The sequence below is a fragment of the Vitis riparia genome, chromosome 18, assembly GCF_004353265.1.
Source record: "Vitis riparia cultivar Riparia Gloire de Montpellier isolate 1030 chromosome 18, EGFV_Vit.rip_1.0, whole genome shotgun sequence".
In the NCBI taxonomy this organism is placed as follows: domain Eukaryota; kingdom Viridiplantae; phylum Streptophyta; class Magnoliopsida; order Vitales; family Vitaceae; genus Vitis; species Vitis riparia.
Window position 1 is genome coordinate 8,768,011 of NC_048448.1, and position 20,264 is coordinate 8,788,274.

The 20,264-nt window shown below is 33.4% G+C and overlaps 1 protein-coding gene across 1 annotated transcript; it reads left to right on the top strand.

Moving 5' to 3' along the window:
- The first annotated feature begins 827 nt into the window (after nucleotides 1–827).
- On the top strand, nucleotides 828–20,166 carry LOC117906747 (serine/threonine-protein kinase tricorner). Its single transcript, XM_034819920.1, has 12 exons — nucleotides 828–1,454; nucleotides 2,015–2,189; nucleotides 2,927–3,010; nucleotides 3,315–3,556; nucleotides 4,821–5,052; nucleotides 5,232–5,396; nucleotides 5,480–5,611; nucleotides 6,041–6,154; nucleotides 7,819–7,866; nucleotides 10,111–10,189; nucleotides 18,875–18,931; nucleotides 19,798–20,166. Exons 1-12 carry the CDS (start codon nucleotides 1,270–1,272, stop codon nucleotides 19,860–19,862), a joined length of 1,578 nt encoding a protein of 525 aa, XP_034675811.1. The 5' UTR covers nucleotides 828–1,269; the 3' UTR covers nucleotides 19,863–20,166.
- Nucleotides 20,167–20,264: the final 98 nt, after the last annotated feature.

A 20,264-nucleotide genomic window follows, 5' to 3' on the forward strand; every position in this document is an offset into this window, starting at 1 on the left:
AAAAAAAAACTTACATGACCTGCGATCTTTTCGGAATTATTTTGAAGAGTGTAATAAATGTAGTTCACGTGAGACGATATTTTGGTAAACAGGATCCACCTAACAGGAACGGGATACAGGTAAGAAGACAGGGTGTCTTAGAATATCGGATACAGGTAAGGAGACAGGTGCCAGGGTGGCCTCTTCAGTTGCATCTGGACCGTTCAGTGTTCATGGAGTGGGCCGGACTCGCTCTATATTTAATACCACCATCCAGTAACGGTGTGGGGTTGGGAGCGTCCGTTGAAGACGCAATTTTTTTATTGGTCTGACTTTCACCGTTGCACCTCACCTTCCTTCTACTTCTATAATGCGTATCAACAGTTGCCAATTTGTAAAATTTTGTGAGTTTTTGGTTAGTGCTCTGCGTATCCCAGATATTCCTCGCACCCTGCTGAAATCTTGCCGCACCAAGAAATAGTTATTTTGAAATAAAATAAAATTTATTTAATTTATTTTTTAAAATGATTTAATGATATTTCGGTGCAAGAGCGCCTCTCTGTAATATTATTTTTCAATGTGTGCATGATGAAGTGTTGCTGGTAACGTTGAAATTAAGCCATAATGCTAAAAGATTTTATTATTAAGTCATGTAATGAAATTAAATAAAAAAGAAAAAGGAAGAATTTATAGGATTACCTAATCCGATGTCCTTTCCTTAACTGGCAGCGAGCGTCGAAGACGTCATAGCCCCAAAATGAAAATGTTTTTACGGAGGGGCTTGATCAAAAGTGTCGTCCACGCTCTTCTTTAGCTGGCCTGTACTGTACTATTATATATCCCCGCCGACACAAAGGAGGGTCGCTGAACCGACCCTGGCTTCACTCTGCCGCTAGAAGTCAACAAGTCATACAACCCTCTCATGTAAACGCGAGGAAAACAATGGCGTTGGTCGCACTCCATTCTCCCCAAAAAAGCGATGCCCTGAGAAACTAAATAAAGAAAATAAAAAACATGAAAACAAAAACAAAGCCAAAAACAGATAGGTAAACCGGACAGCTTTGATCGAGTCGTGTAGATGACAGTTCACAGCCATTCAGACCCGCTTCAACTTCTCTGTTGCTGTCAGTCATTATACCAAACACCTTTTGAGGATATGTTGTTGCCACTGCTATGACAACCCTCAGGTGTCTCCCTTCCTTCTCTGCAAACCTTCTTCATCGATTCCATCGATTGACTCCCTTTCTTCTCAACCCTAGATTCATCTGACTGAGTTCCCGGTGACCGAAGATGGACGGCGCCGATGGAACCGTGAAGTTTGGGCCGCTTAACATGAAGGCCGATCCATATCTAGATTGTGCACAGGATGTGGCGGTTTCGTCGCCTGTGACGAGGCAGAAGGCCGCTGCTGCCAAGCAGTTTATTGAGAATCATTACAAGAACTACCTTCAAGGCTTGCAAGATCGCAAAGAGAGGTATGTACTGATTTTGTTCTTAATTAAACAGTAGTTTTTTTCCTCTGATTTTATGTTTTGTTGCATTTGATGTAGGATTTGTTTGTTTAGTGTGTTCATGTCCGTATGCAAATCATTCTGTTTGGTTTCTCGGAAATGGTGAAGGAAAAGAAGAGCAAATAGAATGATAAGGAATCCAGTCTGAACCATTTTCTTTTATTTATTTTCCTTAGTAGTCCAAATGGAGGCTCGCTGTTTTGGATTTATGCCATTCTTTATCTAGTTTCGGATGTCTCTTTTTGGTTAAGCAGGATTCAGTCTTGTTCTATGTAATTCTTCTAGTTACCTTTTTATATTAGCCCCTGGTTCTTTGGTTTGTAACAAATTCTTTAATAGAACAGGTTGGTTCCTTGTTCTGTATATCATTTTTTCAGGAAAGAAATGGTGTGTGCCTTTTGAATTTGTCTGCAGAGTATTACCCCTAACGAGTTCTTTTGGGCCTTTTGAAGTAGGACAAAGGGAGGACTTTTTACCTTTTCAAGACAGATATAGTAATATTGTGTCACATTACTCTGTTTCAGACGTAGAGCACTTCAGAGAAGAGCACAGGAAGCTCAGGTATCAAATGAGGAGCAAGAGCAGATGCTAAGGAGTTTGGAACGCAAAGAAACTGAGTATATGAGACTTCAAAGACATAAAATTAGAATTGATGACTTTGAACAATTGACTATCATTGGCAAAGGTGCATTTGGCGAGGTAATGAAAACCATTGTTGTAAATAATTTATAGATTTAGAATGAAATTTCAAATTATTAATAAAAATTTTGTAATATATGGAATGGAGTGAGAAATTGCCTACCCAAAAAGAGGAATCAAGTGATTAATTGCAGCATTAACCTATCTGACCTTTCTTTTAGCAACACCATATAATTGGTAAAGTTTAAAAATAATAATAATAATAATGTTAAGACTTTGACAGATTATTCAGTGACTCTTGACCTTGTTGGGGCCATATTTCTCTAGTGATATTTTTCCTATTATTACATATTTGTATTTGCCTCACTCCATATGCTGTTTTTACATTTATGATGGTCTAATTTTTTGCATGGCTTGTTTCTCCTTACTGTCACAAATTTAAAATTAAAGTAATCATTCTATGGAAGGCATTGCACGCAGATGAAGGAATGTAGTTGCATCAAAATTAGTTAGAATTTTATATATTTTAAAATTACTTAATGTTTACATAGGAGATGAAAAATTAATGAAATGAGTTTAAAGTAGTATATAAAAATAATTTTTTTAATGTTAAATCCACTTTTTTTTTCCTCATCTTTTCTTTCCTTTTACTTTTTTTCTCTATTTTTTTTCCCTTAAACTTTTTGGAAACCAAAAAAAGCCTTTATATTTCCTATGCAAGAAAAAAGGATCACTTTTTGAATATGATACATCCTTGATAGCTTGACTCCTAACCATAAACTGTTGAACAAGTGCAGGTTAGGTTATGTCGTGCTAAAAGTACTGGAGAGATTTTTGCCATGAAGAAATTGAAGAAATCAGAGATGCTTAGCCGTGGACAGGTAAGAACCCCCAAACCGCTTTGAAGTATCAAAATATTATTATGTTCTACTGTTCGACATGTCATGATCTTCTCATTTTCTTAACCAACTATAACAAAATAGAAACTATTGCTGTTTGTGGACATATTGAGCAGATAAGTACATATTGGTATGTATTTGATTTGTGTATGCCTCACAGCCTCAGTTTGTACTTTTCCTCCTGGTGGTTACTAACCTTTTTCACAACTTGATTTGAAGTCAATTTGTTTCATCTGCATATATTCATTCTTTTACTTCCTTTTTGTTTCTGTCTTCCATATTTTAGGTTGAGCATGTTCGGTCAGAAAGGAACTTGCTTGCTGAGGTTGATAGTCGGTGCATTGTAAAGCTCTTCTATTCTTTCCAAGACTCTGATTTCTTGTACCTTATCATGGAGTATTTACCTGGTGGTGATATTATGACTTTACTGATGAGAGAAGATGTTCTTTCTGAAGATGTTGCACGTTTTTACATAGCAGAGAGCATTCTAGCTATTCACTCAATTCATCAACACAGCTATGTCCATAGGTGTGACAACAATGCACAAGATAATCTAGTGTTGTATAAGTTTGTGTGATCACCATAGCTACTCACATGTATGCATGCACGAAACATTCTGACTTTTAGAACTAGTTTTTCCTTGTTGCTAAACAACTAAAATTCTAGTATATGAAATCAGTATATCCGTGCCCATTAGGATGCCCAGTTGGTTAGGATGAAGACCAGGATGTATAGTAGAGGCACACAGTCCTGGGTTTGATTTCTACAGTTGGTTGAATGCCCTGGATTACTCTGTGCTGGTTGTGGTGGACACAGTCAGTACCTCAAAGTTTGGATCCCCATGGAGAGTCTGAAGGACTTAGCCATGGAAGGTTCCTCGGTTATCAAAAAAGGAATTTAAAACAAAGGTCGGCGTATCTTGTCTCAATTTCCTTCCAAACTAATGATCTTGAAAGAAATGACAATTTCCAGTCCATTATTTTTGGTCATCAAGGTTGCATAGTTCACAACCGTGTTTGGTCTTGTCCAGGATAAAGAGCTGACAATACATTGCGTGGTTCTTCTCCCTTTTTTTTTGGAGATGGATGTTTCAAGCCTCATTATGACCAAGAAACTAATTGATTTGGTCATGATTGGCTTGGGTAGGCTAAAGCTAAAGATTGCGGTAGGCTCATTGTTTAGGCCCACCTTGGCAGATTGCCACTGCTAAATAGAAACTAAAGGCCTAAGAGAAGTTTTGAAAATAACAATGATGCAAGTGCTAATATCTTCATCTGTAACAACAATGGAAATGTCCTTTCGAGTTCATCCACTCGACTTGATGTAAAGAGTTGCAGAAACCACATTCATTCTATGACATCTCAATCCTACATTCGACATTGTTATTAAAACTATAATGCCAAGTTTGAAATTGTTTTAAACTAAATAATTTTGCCAACAAAAGGTTCTCAGCTTGGTGCTTGATGTCATAGTGATTTTTTCCATTATTTCATTGTAAATCATCTTGTAATGGTTCATCCCGCCGCTTTTTGCACAATCAAAACTTATCTGATTGCTCAATGTTACGTCATTGTAAAGAGCCAAAAACTTGTCCTTTGGACCTTCGTTTACACTCTGTTTTTAGAGATTTAGTAAATGTAAAATAAATAAGGGTTTCATCATGCATTATGGGTTTCACATCTCAAGAAAGGTTTTGTTGCACCCTCCTGTTGTGTACATGCACATACTCTTATTTTTTATTTTCAAAATAACATGAAAGATTGCTCTGACTCTGAAGTTACTCTGCTTGTAGAGACATAAAGCCAGATAACTTGATATTGGACAAGAATGGGCATTTGAAGCTTTCAGATTTTGGCTTGTGTAAGCCACTGGATGACAAATATTCAACAATATTATTGGAAAATGATGTTTTTAATACCCAGGAATCCACAAGTGAAACTGAGGGATATTCGGGATATGACAGAGCCCCTTGGTCAATGCCAAAAGAACGATTGCAACAATGGAAACGTAACCGTCGTGCATTGGTATTAACTTTATCTTCTACCTTATTTGGTTTCATTTACTTTTTTAACAACATGGTGGAAGTATAAACAGTAATTTCTTTTATGTTAAAATTGTTACAATTTCTATTGTTTATATTTATTTACTTCTTTGAGCAAATCCTGAATGTTGCAAGTTATTGCTGTATTTCAATGTTCTGCAGGCTTATTCTACTGTTGGTACTCTTGATTATATGGCGCCTGAAATCTTGCTGAAGAAAGGATATGGTATGGAGTGTGATTGGTGGTCGTTGGGGGCAATCATGTATGAAATGCTCATAGGCTACCCTCCTTTTTGTTCTGATGATCCAAGGATCACATGCCGCAAGGTGAAACCATATCCGTGGCTCTTTGTTATTTCTTGAGTATCCCTTGTGTTTTCAGAATCGAAAAAGTTTCTGTTTTGTATCAGATTATCAATTGGAAAACATGCTTGAAATTGCCTGAGGAACCCAAAATATCTGATGAAGCTAAGGATCTGATCTGTCATTTGCTTTGTGATGTTGAAACAAGGCTGGGGACTGGAGGAGTGGAAGAAATAAAGGTAAACACCCTTCCATGAAACTATCATTTTCCTTGATGATTCATGTAAAGTAAGTGTCGAATGGATCTACAGAGATTAAAGGTTTTGCTTTGTTTTTCTTGATGAAATAGAAATGAGGGATTGCCCAAAGTAGTTGTAAATAGGCACTCCTCGCATTTATTGTCTTTTCCAATTTATTAGGTAAATCAGCAATATGCACATCATTTATTTGTGGCTCATTAAAGGTTTTGCTTTGTTTTTCCTGAAATAAAAATGAGGGATTGCCCAAAGTAGTTGTAAATAGGCGCTCCCCACATTTATTTGTTTTTCTCCAATTTATTAGCTTAATCAGTAATATGCACATCATTTATTTGTGGCTCCTGCCATTAGTCCATTTTCCCTTTGATGTTCAATCTAGTTGGTGTTTTTATAATATCATTATTTCTTCAGGCACATCCATGGTTTAGATGTATTCAATGGGACAAGCTATATGAAATGGAAGCTGCTCATAAACCTACTGTTACTGGAGAGCTAGACACCCAGAATTTCGAGAAGTTTGATGAAGTGAGTACACTGATTATAAATGTAGAATTCAATTTTCAACTTGGGAAAAAGTTTCTGGAAAATTGATAATGGAACTCATTCAACTGAACAAACCTTTGTCCCAAACAGGAATTTCAGAATATGAACACTGTTTAACCAGTTGCTCTTTCACAGGCCATATTTCTGTGTTCTTTTTGATCTTCTGCTTGGTTACCTAGAATATTCTATCTGCATGTATTGGAAATGGTATCTGGTGATGACCAAACCATCTCTGCAATTTCTTTCACTTAGATAGCATTTGTTTTTTATCTCAAATTTGAATGGACCTTAATTTAACTTAATTGTAAATATATGGTATCAAATATTAAGTTATTTATTTTTAATAATGTCTAAATGATATTAAGCATTAAATTGTTCGCTTTTATTAATTTCTTACTGTAGTTATGTGTCGAATAAACCATCCTTATCCTTACATACATTAATTATTTTTCTATTTTTATTTTATATAATTAAGATAAAGATATTTGAATCCTAATGATTAATTATGCAATTAGTTAGAAAATTAGTCACTAGGTAGTAATTATGTTTAGTCATTAAGAAAATATTAGAAGTTTTCTTGGTTAAGTTTCATTAATTAACCATGGATTTATATGTGATGCGTATTTCGATCTATATATTTGTGATTGAAATGTGTGCTCAATTGTTAAATTCAATTCATTATTTTTTAGATGTTCAATTAGAGAATTAAGAACATGACTTCCTCACTTTTTATTTTTCAAAATTAATTAAAATTGTTGATTCTAACAAATAACTAGATGGGCATGAATCATACTTTGGAGTTCTAATTGTAGGAAATTTTATTTGAATTAATGATAATTGATTTATATATTTCAATTTTGTTATATTATAAAAGGTTGGACCTTAAAAAAATGTAGTAAATTCATTTTTATCCAAATTCTATGAGTTCAATGTTGTTGTTGTTGTATTATTTAATTATTTATTTATTTTCTGATTGAGTAATCTACAAAATTTAATTTCATTGAGAATTAGGACAAAAATAATAGTTGCATCTAGTTAAATAGTATTTTGATTTTGAAAATTTTTATATTCATTTCTTATCCAAATTAACTAATTTTTATATTATTGGTTTTGCGTCTATGTAACAATTATTCAAAAAAATTTATCTAAATTTTCTTGAGAAATAAGAGAGAAAATGTGAAAAATCAGTTATGTTGAATTTTTTCTGGATGATAGATTTTTCAATTTATGGTAAACTTATTTCATAGTCAACTAGTACAAAATTGAAGTAGTTTTGATTTATTTTTAAGTCAAGAATAAAAGGAATTTTCAAAAGTAAAATTGGTTTTATTTTGGGTGTTTTAGAAGTTAAAGGTTGAGAAGACAAAAGTAAAAAAAAATTAACTTTTTTTATTTAAACAAAATTGTCTTAGGAGGTGATAAGTTAAAAAAGCAAACGGCTCTAAAATATCTTAAATCTTAAAAATAGTAGCTTTAAGACTTAGCCAAAAAAAAAAAAACAAATAAACCCTTAGTCTCTAGATGATGCCATCCCAACTTCTTAGTTCTTAAGAATGTAGTTTTTTTTACAATTTTGTGCTCTATTTGCTTCCATTTCTCAATTCATTAATTCAAAATTCTTTTGCTAAGCCTTTGCATTTTGACAGGTAGAAGGTCCACCATCAACAATACCGAGAGTGGGACCTTGGAGAAAGGTAATGAACTTGTATTGATTTTTATTATTATTATTTTTTGTTTATTTTATTTTTTTCCTTTTGATCTAATTGAACATCTTATCTAGAAGTAATTTTAAGATCCAACAAATGAGTATTAATTTGAGAGGATATTGTTCTTTGGAACCTATGTGTGATCATAATTTTTATATGATTATTTTGAGTTACTGTTCAAAGGTTTCAAAATGAATTTAGCAAGACCTATCTTTTTCTTGAATACATGTAAGGTTTTTGATGCAATAGCTTGTCTCCAAGGAGACCGTCCTTTGGCACCTAGAGAACTCATTCATGTGGTGCACTTATTTCATGATTAGTTACTTTTTTTTTCCTTTGGAATTGTTATGAGGATGAATCTCTAAGATCTATGCACAAAAGAATTGAAATAATAATAATAATAATAATAATAATAATAATAATAATAATAATAATAATAATAATAATAATAATAATAAACTAAATTACTATATCGAGAGTAGTTGGGTAATTTTGTAACTTTTTGGGGGGTCATAAGTAGTTAGTAATTAGTATTTTAGTTTAATTTAGAATTTGGGAAGTTTTACCATTTTCTTAAAAAATAAGGAAGAAAATTCTAAACAGTATATCGGTTAAAATAATATTTAATCCAATAGTTTCTATTTTGAGTTCATAGAATTTAGAAGTCTTCTTTATTAGAAATTTTATTATATTTAGTTTCTAAATCTAAAATGTAAGTTATTTATTTCTTTTAATTCTTTTAGAAGATTTAACAATTTTAGGAAGAAAATAAGTGTACTAATTAGTAACTATATAGGTTAGGTTTTTATTCAAATTCTAGGATTTTCTAAAGCCTTTAAATAAAAGGCTAATTGATGTAAAACAAGATTAAAAATTAGTGATCAATAATATTATGTTTTCTTTACATATCTTGCAATTTTCAATGGTGAGATTCCATTTATTTTCTTTTAGGTGAGATTTCTAAAAGGCTTTAGTGAAATTCTAAGATTTTGATATCTTCTTCTTGTCTTTCTTTCTATTTATTTTGTTTTACTTTTCCTCGTTGACATAAAATTTTATGTTCCTCTCTTTAAGCCGTAAGGCTATGTTTGGTTTCCTAAATGTACTAAGGAAAGAAAAAAAGTGTTAAGGAAAATGGTTTTCTCATGATTGATTTCACCATGGAAAATACAAAACAAAATTAAATATAATTAAAATTTGTCAAAAATTTATATATTTTTAAATTATTAAATCTTTATATAATATAAGAAAATAAGTAAAATGAGTTTGAAGAAGCATATAAAAATAGGCAGATTGAGGGAGGGAGTATTTTTGTTTTCCTTATCATTTTTTGCCGCTATTAGGTGACCGTTCTATGCACCATGTGTACTTTGGTGCGCCCCTTTTGGCGTTTTTATACAATTTGCACTTACCTATAAAAAAGAAGCATATAAAAATAATTTATTGAATTTAAACCTATTTTTATTTTCTTTCACTTTTTTGTTTGTTCTGCTTTTCCTCTCTATTTTCTTTCCCTCACATTTTCCCTCAAATTTTTCGAGAACCAAACATAGCCTAAAAGATTGAAACCTTAGCCTACCTATTTGATTGTAGACAATCATTTTAGGGATTGTCCTACATCAAATTTTTTTAGCCCACCTATTTGATTGTAGACAATCATTCTAGGGGTTGTGCTACGTCAAATTGTTTTAGCCATGAGTATACACAATTAATAACAATGTTTAGGAGATTTGGTTCCTAATTAAGTCTGATCTTTATTGTATCTATTATGAGGTTTCATGGATTATGGCAGTCAAAGTAACTTCTAAAACTGGTGGAAGTGTTTGTTTTGTTTATTTATTATATATATCTTTGTACTTTGGGCAAGGAGAGCTTTGGGGGTGGGGGTGTGGTGTTTGGTTGGGTGAGAGTGTTTGGCCAGTTAGGATAACAGGAAGGGAGAAGCCCTTGTGCTAAAAAATGATATTTGGTGAAAATATATGTCATCCATGGCTGCTTTTGTTTTTTTTTGTTTGTTTGTTTGTTTGTTTTTTTAGCTCAGACTCGTTTCTTTTTTCAATATGTTGATTTATTTCAAGTTTTCAACTATCTAAGGAACACATGAAAATAAATTGCTTAGAAAAAAATGTTGTCAATTCTGATATTTGTCTTTTTTAATTTTTAAGCTTTTGAATGGTTCTAGGTATGAGGAGGTATAATTTTCAGTTTTATTTTGCATGTCCAATTTTGCAGATGTTGACATCAAAAGATGCCAATTTCATAGGATATACTTTCAAGAAATCAGATATCATGAAATCAATTGGAACTTCAGGTTTGCTGCTCCCAGAATTAGCTATTGATTTTAAATTCCTGATTGTTTACCTTGTTAGTCATTTTGGTTTATTGTCCAGTGATCAACCTGATGAACAAATAACACTATTTATTGTAATCTGGAAACACTTGAAAAGAAAGTTACTTTGACTATCCATGCAAAAGCCTGACCAAAAAAGCATTGGTATGCCGCAGAATATTGGGGAGTCAACAGATGGACACTAACAGACATAGCATAGCCAAAATGAGGAGTCATTAGATGGGTAAAAAAGCAATCAGAAATGTGTTGATCTGAGGTGACCTAGGAAGATTAGGAATCAACTGTGAATTTTTGGTGCTACTATATCCAGAATTCCTGCCTACATAGGGCTTTAAATTGGACAGAACTAGTTGAAAATGGTAAAGTCATCACTTGAGCGGTGTATTAGCTTGCCTGCATTATGTATGATGAACAGGAGCTATGTCCCTGGGCACCTAGATAGTGTGCCCCTTTTCCCTTAGACACCTTTAACATACAACCTACTTGCCTGGCAAAATAATTTTTTTCAAAAAAAAAAGGGTGAGAAATTGAGTAATAGGAATTACATTGACAACCTAAAATGATAAGGGGGTATGTTGTGGGCCTTGTGGCCATAGACCCCTATAGCAATTAAAACCATCTAGTATCTCGGTTCAAGTAACCGACAGAAAACCAAGGATTTTGCAGCAATATAACTCCAGACTGTAGGGGCTGGAGGGTGTTCTCACCATGACAAGTTCAGGTAAGTCATTCTAGGCCAGAATCCTTTGCAAAGGGCTGGAACTTTGAGGAGGCCTGCTATTTGCCTTCCAAAAAGCAGAGAGAAGTCCCAATGTTACCAGCTCCACAAAGCCAAAGTCCCATTTATCCCACCCCTTCAAATCTCTTTTTGATTCCTTTAAACTATTTAGTTCCAGTCACTGCTCAGCCGTATTTGACAACCCATTCAGATCCTCTCTTAGTCGCAAATCCAATTTTTCCAAATGCAGTACCTGACTGAATTGTCAGCAGTCCCAACTGTGATGGAATAGGGTGTCCTATTTTCAATATAACCCAGTGTATTAGAGTGCTACTTCCCTTAGAACACTGCCCGGTCCCCCCAAGGGGGCTCAATTCCTTGCAAAACAAAAACAGCCAATAGACTTAGGTTCCTTCTCTTTTGAAGGTTTTCTCATAGGTATTACCCCTAATAAAATGGAAAGAGTTTTGTCTGTTTTGGCAATCATAAATTTTAAGCTAGTCAAGTATTGAGAGAATGATCTTCCAATGGGTTGCAATAGTTTAAAGTAGAATGTTTAAGGGGGAAGTATAAGCTGTGATATCCGGAAGAGATGCTTAATTGGGGTTGGCACCATGTTTGTTGGGATTTTCACTTGTGGTATGAAAATCATAAGTTGGAACATTAGAAGCTTAGGGTCTAGAAAGAAAAAGAGAGTAATAAAGGATTTTCTTCACCACGGATCTCCAGACATTGTGATGTTTTAGGAAACAAAGAGGGACGAGTGTGACATGAGATTCGTGTGGACAACCAGAAACAAGAAGTAAGCCACTTTACCAACTTGTGGGTCATCGGGAGGAGTCTTAACAATATGGAACTCAAGAAAATATTCATGTTTAGACTTAGTGCTAGGATCCTTCTTAGTTTCAATTAATCTAGTTTTAGTTGGAGAAGTAGATTTTTGGCTTACCTTAGTGTATGTTACCAACATTTCCATTCTCATAAAAGACTTTTGGACAATGATATTAGATCTTTTTGGTTTGATCAATCTAATTTTTTTTCTTTTGCATGTTTAGACTTAGTGCTAGGATCCTTCTTAGCTTCAATTAAGCTAGATTTAGTTGGAGAAATAGATTTTTGACTTACCTTAGTGTATGTTACCAATATTTCCATTCTCATAAAAGACTTTTGGACAATGATATTAGATCTTTTTGGTTTGACCTATCTAATTTTTTTTTCTTTTACATGTTTAGACTTAGTGCTAGGATCCTTCTCAATTTCAATTAAGCTAGTTTTAGTTGGAGATACCAACATTTCCATTCTCATAAAAGACTTTTGGACAATGATATTAGATCTTGTTATTATTATTTATTTGTGTGTGTGTTGGCATTATGTAGTTCGAGATTAACCCCTTACATGAAAGATTTTGATGAATTCATTGAAGAAAGTGAGTTGGTCGATCCCCCACTTAAAAATGCTTTATTTACATGGTCCAGTTTACAAGAATTCTTTGTTTGCAAGAGGCTAGATAGATTTTTATTTTCAAATGAACTGGAATAGACTTTACACATAGCCTCTAAGAAGACCATATTCACCTCAGATCATTGGCCAATTGTCTTAGGTACAAACCTGTTGAAACAGGGACCAACTCCATATAGGTTCGAAAACATGTGATTGTTTCACCTTGACTTTAAGGCTAGTTTTAACTCTTGGTGGAAAGAGTTTTTGGTTGAAAGATGGGAAGGTCATAGATTCATGAAAAGGCTACAATATGTCAAATCAAAATTGAAAGAATAGACACAAACCTGTTCAAATAAGGATCAACTCCATATAGGTTTGAAAACATGTGATTGTTTCACTTTGACTTTAAAGCTAGTTTTAACTTTTCATGGAAAGAGTTTTTGGTTGAAGGGTGGGAAGGTCATAGATTCATGAAAAAGCTACAATATTTCAAATCAAAAATTGAAATAATAGACATAAATCTGTTGGACCAACTCCATATAGGTTCGAAAACATGTGATTGCTTCACCCTGACTTTAAGACTAGTTTTCACTCTTGGTGGAAAGAGTTTATGGTTGAAGGGTGGGAAGGTCATAGATTCGTGAAAAGGCTACAATATGTCAAATCAAAATTGAAAGAATGGAGTAAGGTTGCGTTTAGATGCTGAAAGGAGAGGAAAAGAATATTCTCAAAGATATTGTCAACATTGATACCAACAAGTAGAAAGAAAATCTCTCTTCGGAGCTTCTAGCTCTTAGGGCTTTAAAGATAGTGGAGATGGAAGAATTGTTGTTAAAGGAAGAGGTTACTAGGAGACAAAAGGTTATGATAAGATGGATACAAAAATGGAATTGCAATTCTAAGTTTTTCCATAGAATGGTTAATAGAAGTAGAAGTAGAAGCAGGAAGCTCATCAAGTCTTTGGAGAAGCAAGAAGAGGCTGTTTTAAACAATTTAGAGAGTATCTCTAAGGAGATAGTGAGATTCTTCAAAAAATTATATGCTAGGCCCTTTGGAGATTCATGGTGGCTAGAAGACTTGAACTGACCTCGTTTAGAAAAAAGTGCAATTTGATTGGATTGACCCTTTTTTTAAGAGGAAATTCGTAAAAAAAAAATTTTTATTAGACATGGAAAAAACCTAAGGGTCGGATGGTTTCTCCATAGTAGTGTAGCAAGATTGTTGGGTCATGGTAAAAAATGATTTATTAAAAGTGTTCATGGTGTTCCATAATAGCAAGGTAATCAAACAAAGCACTAATGCCGCTTGCATTGCTCTAGTGCCAAAAAAGAATTAAGTCATCAAAATTTTAGACTTTAAGCCCATTAGTTTGATCACAAGCTTGTCTAAGATTATGGTTAAAGTCTTTAAAGTTGCATCTAAGGAGTTTTTAATGAAACCATAAACATTTCCCTTGGTGTTTTTGTGGAAAGGAGACAAATCTCAAATGTAGTATTGATAGCCAACGAAATGGTGGATGAGAAAAGGAGATGTTTTCAAAATTGATTTTGAAAAGGCCTATGACCATGTGGGTTGGGGTTTTTAGATATGCTCTTAACAAAAAAAGGATTTAGTACTAGATGGAGATCATGGATGAGGGTATGTTTGTCCTCAACAAGTTTTGTGGTCTTAGTGAATGAAAATGCCAAGGAATGGTTTAAGGCAACTAGAGGAGAGATCTTATCTCCCCTTTCCTTTTCATCATTGCAATTAACGTTTTAAGTAGGATGTAATTAAAAGCAAAGGAAAGAGCTATTCTTGAAGTTTCCTAGTAGGGAGAAGGAAGACTAAGGTGACTCATTTACGGTTTGTAGATGGCATTATTTATTTTGTTAATGCCATAATGGAAGACTTACAAAATCTTAAGCTTATCTTGTTGTTTTAGGTGCATTTTACGACTTAAGATCAATCTTGACAAGAGCACATTCTTAGGAATTAATATGAGCTGGGATCAAATTGTTTGATTGTCTTCATTGTTAGAATGTAAAGTTTATTGGCCTTTAACCTATTTGGGTCTTCTATTAGAGGGGAATCTTAAGGCTAGTGTTGTTTGGAGCCTAATCATAAATAGAATTTTAAGGATACTGGATGTATGGAAAAAAACTTTTTGTCCTTAGGCGGAAGAATAACTTTGATTGGATCTTGTTTATCTCACATCCGTAATTATTTCCTTTCATTGTATAAGATTCCATCCTTAGTAGCAAAATTCCCTTTGGTTGAGGTTTGGGGAGGGAAAGAGAGATCATGTTATTAGTTGAATTCAAGTATGCAAGTAAAATGGGGAAGGAAGGTTAAGGCTCGAGAGCACATCTTTGTGAAATAAGGCCTCACAGGAAAGTGGTTGTAGAAATTTCCTAGGAAGATTACAACTGTATTACACAAGGTCATCTTGAGCACCTATGTGACACATTTAAAGGGTTGGGACACCAACATTTTAATTAAGTAGTCGAATTCTATTTTTGGTTGGTGATAGGACAAAATTCTGTTTTTTGGGAAGATTTTTGGTGAGGGAAACAACCTTTGACTTTTCAATTCCCAAGTCTTTACAAAGTCACATAAGCTAAAAATTCCTTTATTTCATCTATGCTTGGACTCTCTTCCCCTTTAACTTTTAGCTTTGAATTTTAACATAACCTCACTAATTCAAAGATATAGAATCTTGAAAGTCTCATATCTATTCTCAGTCATGTTAACTATCACCGTCTTCCTCAGATATGAGAGCTTGATTATTATTTGCCTTCGGCTTATTTTCGGTCAAATCTTTCTTCTGAACTATATCTAATCAATGAACTCAAGTTTTCTTTTCTCCTACAAATTTCATATGGAAATCAAAAGCCTTATCAAAGGTCAAGTTATTTGTTTGGTCAGTGGTTAACAAGAAGGTTGAGACCAATAACTTACTTCAGGCGAAAAGGCCTTTCAAAACCCTTAATTTGGATGTTTGCACTCTTTATATTGGCAATTGAGAATCGATGGATCATCTTTTTTTACATTGCTAATAATTTTGGAGTTATGACACAAACTATTCAAACTAGCCAATTTGGTTTGAGTTCCTCCTAGAAATGTTAGTGAAATGTTGACTTTTTCTTTTTAGGGTTTGGATAGAATTACTACAAACAAAGTTATATGGCAAATCACTTGTCTTACATTGATTTGGATAATATGGAGGGAAAGAAATGTTAGGATCTTTACGGATAAGTGAGGTATATTAAAACGATATGTGATCTAGTTTACTTCTAGTCATCTTTTTGGGCCGGACTATTACAACTTTCAAGGCCATTCCTCTCAACATAATTCAACTTGATTAGATGTCAACATGTAGCTCAAAAGGGTTAAAATAGCAATGTTGAGTAGTTTTGATGTCTATTGGAGAGTATTTCTTTTCCTTTGTTTTGATTAGGTTTTGTAATGTGGAGAAAGGTTTTGCATCCTTTCTTGTATTCTCATATCAATGAAAATGTTTTTGTTTCTAATCTCCAAAAAAAAAAAAAAAGTCTAGACTGAAGAATATAAATAAACTATCATCACAACATAAAGCAATTTATGTTAGTACCACTAGCAATCTTGATCCCATTTCATCAGATATTCCTTTTTTTATCTCTCCCCTTTCTCTACTTTTCTTTTTTCCACAGGCATAGGCATATAGGTTTTCTCTAATGTTTTAAAAGTCAAATCGGCCAATTTGACCAATTGAACCATCCACTGATGGCCTGGTTGACTAGCCACACTCAAGCCCACTTGTGTTTTTAGTCATTGTTTCAAGGTATTGAAAAAGCAAATGTAGGCTACATATTTCTGATGTGGGATTGATTATGAGGGAAATAATTTTTGCACCCAAGGGGACTTGAGCCATAGACCTTTAGTTACAAAAACAAAGGATTTGACCACTTAGCCACTCAATTACTTTGTTATCTATTGTTGTACAACAACTTAAATGATAATGTAGACACATTGATTTTTTTTTTTTATTTTTTTACATTTTCATCATATAGAACCATTAAATAAATATAAATATTTACATTCATGTTTTATTTTTATAATAATTATATAATGATAAGTATGAAAATAATATAAAATAATTAATATAATAATTTTTAGAGTAGGATCAGAATGTCGGTCAAGGAGGTTGGGATTTAAGGTTTATGAGGGATTTCAATGATTGGGAATTGGATATGGTAGGTAACTTGCTTCATGTCTTGAGGGGCTATAAACCTACTTTAGAGGAAGATTCAGTCTATTGGAAAGGAGGAAGAAATGGGCAGTTTAAAATCAAGGAAGCGTACAATTTGGTGGTCAATACCGTTGCCACCAACTTTCCGAAAAGTAACATTTGAGTGGATAAAGTTCCAACTAAAATATTGTTCTTTGCTTGGGAGGCCACTTGGGGGAATGTGCTTACGTTAGATAGGCTCCAGAAAAGAGGGTGGCAACTCCCGAATTGTTGTTTCTTGTGTGGCTGTGAAAAGGAATCTGTAAATCACATTCTCATACACTATATAGTGGCAAAAGTCTTGTGGGATATGGTCTTTGCTTTGTTTGGTGTTCAGTGGGTCTTTCCAGAAACTGTAAAGGAGGTCTTATTGAGCTGGAGGGGCCTTTTTGTTGGGAAAAAGAGGAAAAAGATATGGAAGTCTATCCCGTTGTACATTTTTTGGACGCTTTGGAATGAAAGAAATAGACTAGCATTTAAGGGGGGAGTGTTAGCAATTCAGAAATTAAAAAATTCTTTTGTTTGTAATTTATGGCGTTGGGCTAGATTGTATAGTGGAGAGAATTCGCTGTCCCTTATAGGCTTCTTGGAGTGGTTAGCCTCCAGCTAAGGGTTGGTGGGGTTTTTTGCTTTCTTTTTGGTTGTGAGGCTTAGCTGGTTTGTATACTCCTTGTATACTGTGTGGCTTTTTGGCCTCTTTTTAATATATTCAGTGCTTATCTATCAAAAAAAAAAAATTAATATAATAATTTTTTAAATTTTAAAATAATAAGATATATAAACATCTAAAAATTAAATATTATAATTTTCCTTTCATCTTAAATATATCTTCATACTTAAATATTATATATATTTTATTTAATAAAATTTTAAATGTTAATATATTTTTATCATTTAATTTGGCATATCAAATTTAAAAAATGAAATATTATTTAAATTTTCAATTATATATATATCTATACATTCTTAATTTCTTATAATTCTTTTTAATTTTATATAATATATAAATTATATATTTATGACATCATCGGTTTGACCACAGTTTAACCATCGGTTTGACCATTGAACTTTGAATCATTGTCTTTTCTAGTTCAATGATCAATCTGGTTTTAAAAACATTGGTTTTTTCTTTAATCTTCCCAAGTATCCTCTCTAAAATGGACAATCCCATTTCAATCAAGATGAACAAAGAATGCAGTGGGTGATTTTGGCCATCTCCAAACCCAACTATAAATCCTTACATGATGATGAATTAAGCATTGACGTTAAGTTAGTCATGACATTTTTCAATGTGATGATAGAAACTGCATTGAATTCCGTCGGAACTAGCCATGTCCCTTGTGGACCAAAACCTTCCAAAGGCTCCTCTGCTGTTATTACCTAAAGTTTTTGGAAGAAATCTGCAGGAAGAGATATAGTGCATACAGTTTGGGTTCAAATTTCCCTAATGTATGGATGAGTTTCTTATAGGTTAATAGTCCACTACTCGTATGGAAATGTCAGTTAGGGTAATAGTTGTAAGATCCATTTTGTGTCTGGTGCTACACATTTATTTAACCAATTGTTCCATATTACTGTAGATGTTAAAAGTTATTTCAACCCTTGCTTTTGTTTTTTCTGCTTGCAACGTGTCTGTCAGTCCCCTTCATATATAGTTGTGAACCCTGGAGTCCATGGGTTAGTCTAGTTAAAGATGGTGATGCTATTTAAAAGGATGATAACTTGATGAATACATGTATATGATATGGAGTAAAAGCACATCATAATATCTTAAATGCTCTTGTATGGGTTGGTTTCATTAGGTTTTTCCAAAAAGTATATGATCATTAATCTGGCAATGGTAATTTTAATGAACATTCTCCATTAAATCCTTCTCTAGATAACTGTTCACCTTGGATGCTGCATTATATGTGATGATTTTTCCATAAGGAAACAACTTGACAACAGATGATTTTAGTGCCATTTTAGAGTAGTGGGTTTGTGCTTCTATATTTCTATTTTTGGGACCCAGTACTTATGAAATTGAGCTAGTTGGTGTATGTTACTGTTTATCATTCGGATTTTTTTATGCTTCATGTAAGTTTTAGCTTCATCTTTCTAGGTTCCATAGAAGGGAAGAACACTGTATTTGAGTAACAACTGTAAATTACAATCTGGTTGAAATGTGTATATTCTGACAAATATGTTCCTGGGACTATCAATAGTAGAGGAGGCTCATTATTCTTGATGCGAATTGCAGGTACAGACATTAGATCTAATGGATCTTCAAAGGCCCCCTCGCTGGTTTCATTGTTTGGTACGGTTAACTTTCTTCAATTACTATTTATTGGTCATGAAAACTTAGTTTGATATAAGGAAAAATAGATCCAGAGTCATTCTAGGTAATTTGCCTGTTATCATGTCTGGCACAATGAGAGTGATTTTCTGTAGATATAAATTTCACAGTTCTCTGAATGACCCTGGAAATGTGGACTTTATTTGTGTTAGGATACTGTTTTCCTGAAAAGTGCCTGGCTATGCAGGTTTCATTTTAATATGATGCAATTAATTGAAAAAATTCAGCATCAGATTCACATTAGTGAACTTTGACCTTGTACCTTAACCGCTAAATGATTCAAAGAAAATGATGTTTAATGTCTTGTACAGCCCAACACGGTTTTCTTTCAGAAATGGAATCTGGTTGTAAAATCCCAAATTGAGTTCTAATCTTGTTTACTAATATTCTCTAATTTTGAACAACTTACACAGAATTTGTGGTGTGTTTCTTATCTGCAAATGAATTAAATGCCTGGTGTCTTTAGAATTTCACCTTGACCAAATTGTTATTTTCCTTTGCCATGTGCTTCAAGATTCTAACAACTTGGACTATGTACACTGTTATTTTTTTTCTTCATCTGTAATTTTGTACTGCAGTAAACCATGTTAACAATGCACTTGATTTTCCATACCATGATATGTAAATTATTATGTTGTAGCAATTAAATGGCTCTATTGGTTTCTTTTCTCAACCGAGAAAATATTTTCAGAGAAAGTATATATATATATATATATATATATATATATATATATATATATATATATATATATTTTTTTAAAAAGGAAATAAAAATCTTTTTAAAGTCTTTGTATTCTGATAATTATTGCTCCCTTCTGCTGCTGCAGGCCAGATTGACCTCCAAGAAACTGCAACAGAGGATGAGGAGAAGGAGGATGCTTTAGTTTTTTAATTCTGTTCCCTTCTAAAAGAATTGGCATGCCTTTTTTTGTTTTTTCCTTCTTCTTTTCCACACGTCCAATTGTAAAAGCAGACTAGAGAAGACTCAACTTGGCGAATTGTTGTACAAAGGCATGAATAAGAAATAGGCTTAAAAGTTGATATGGTCTTGGGAAATATTCTTTTATTCTTCTTCCATATATGGTGATATATGTGTCGAAACGCAAATCCAATGGCATGTTAAGCTGAATTTGAGAACCATTTTTGGCCGAGGGTCTTTGTTTTTCCCTGATATATAAGAACCAAAGTTCATACCATTTTTCCTATCTCCAGATGTCTGATGTTACAGTGTATTCTTTGTCCACAAGCTTTTTGCATATATGCTTTGTAGTACAGATTTTATCTTATATTGGGG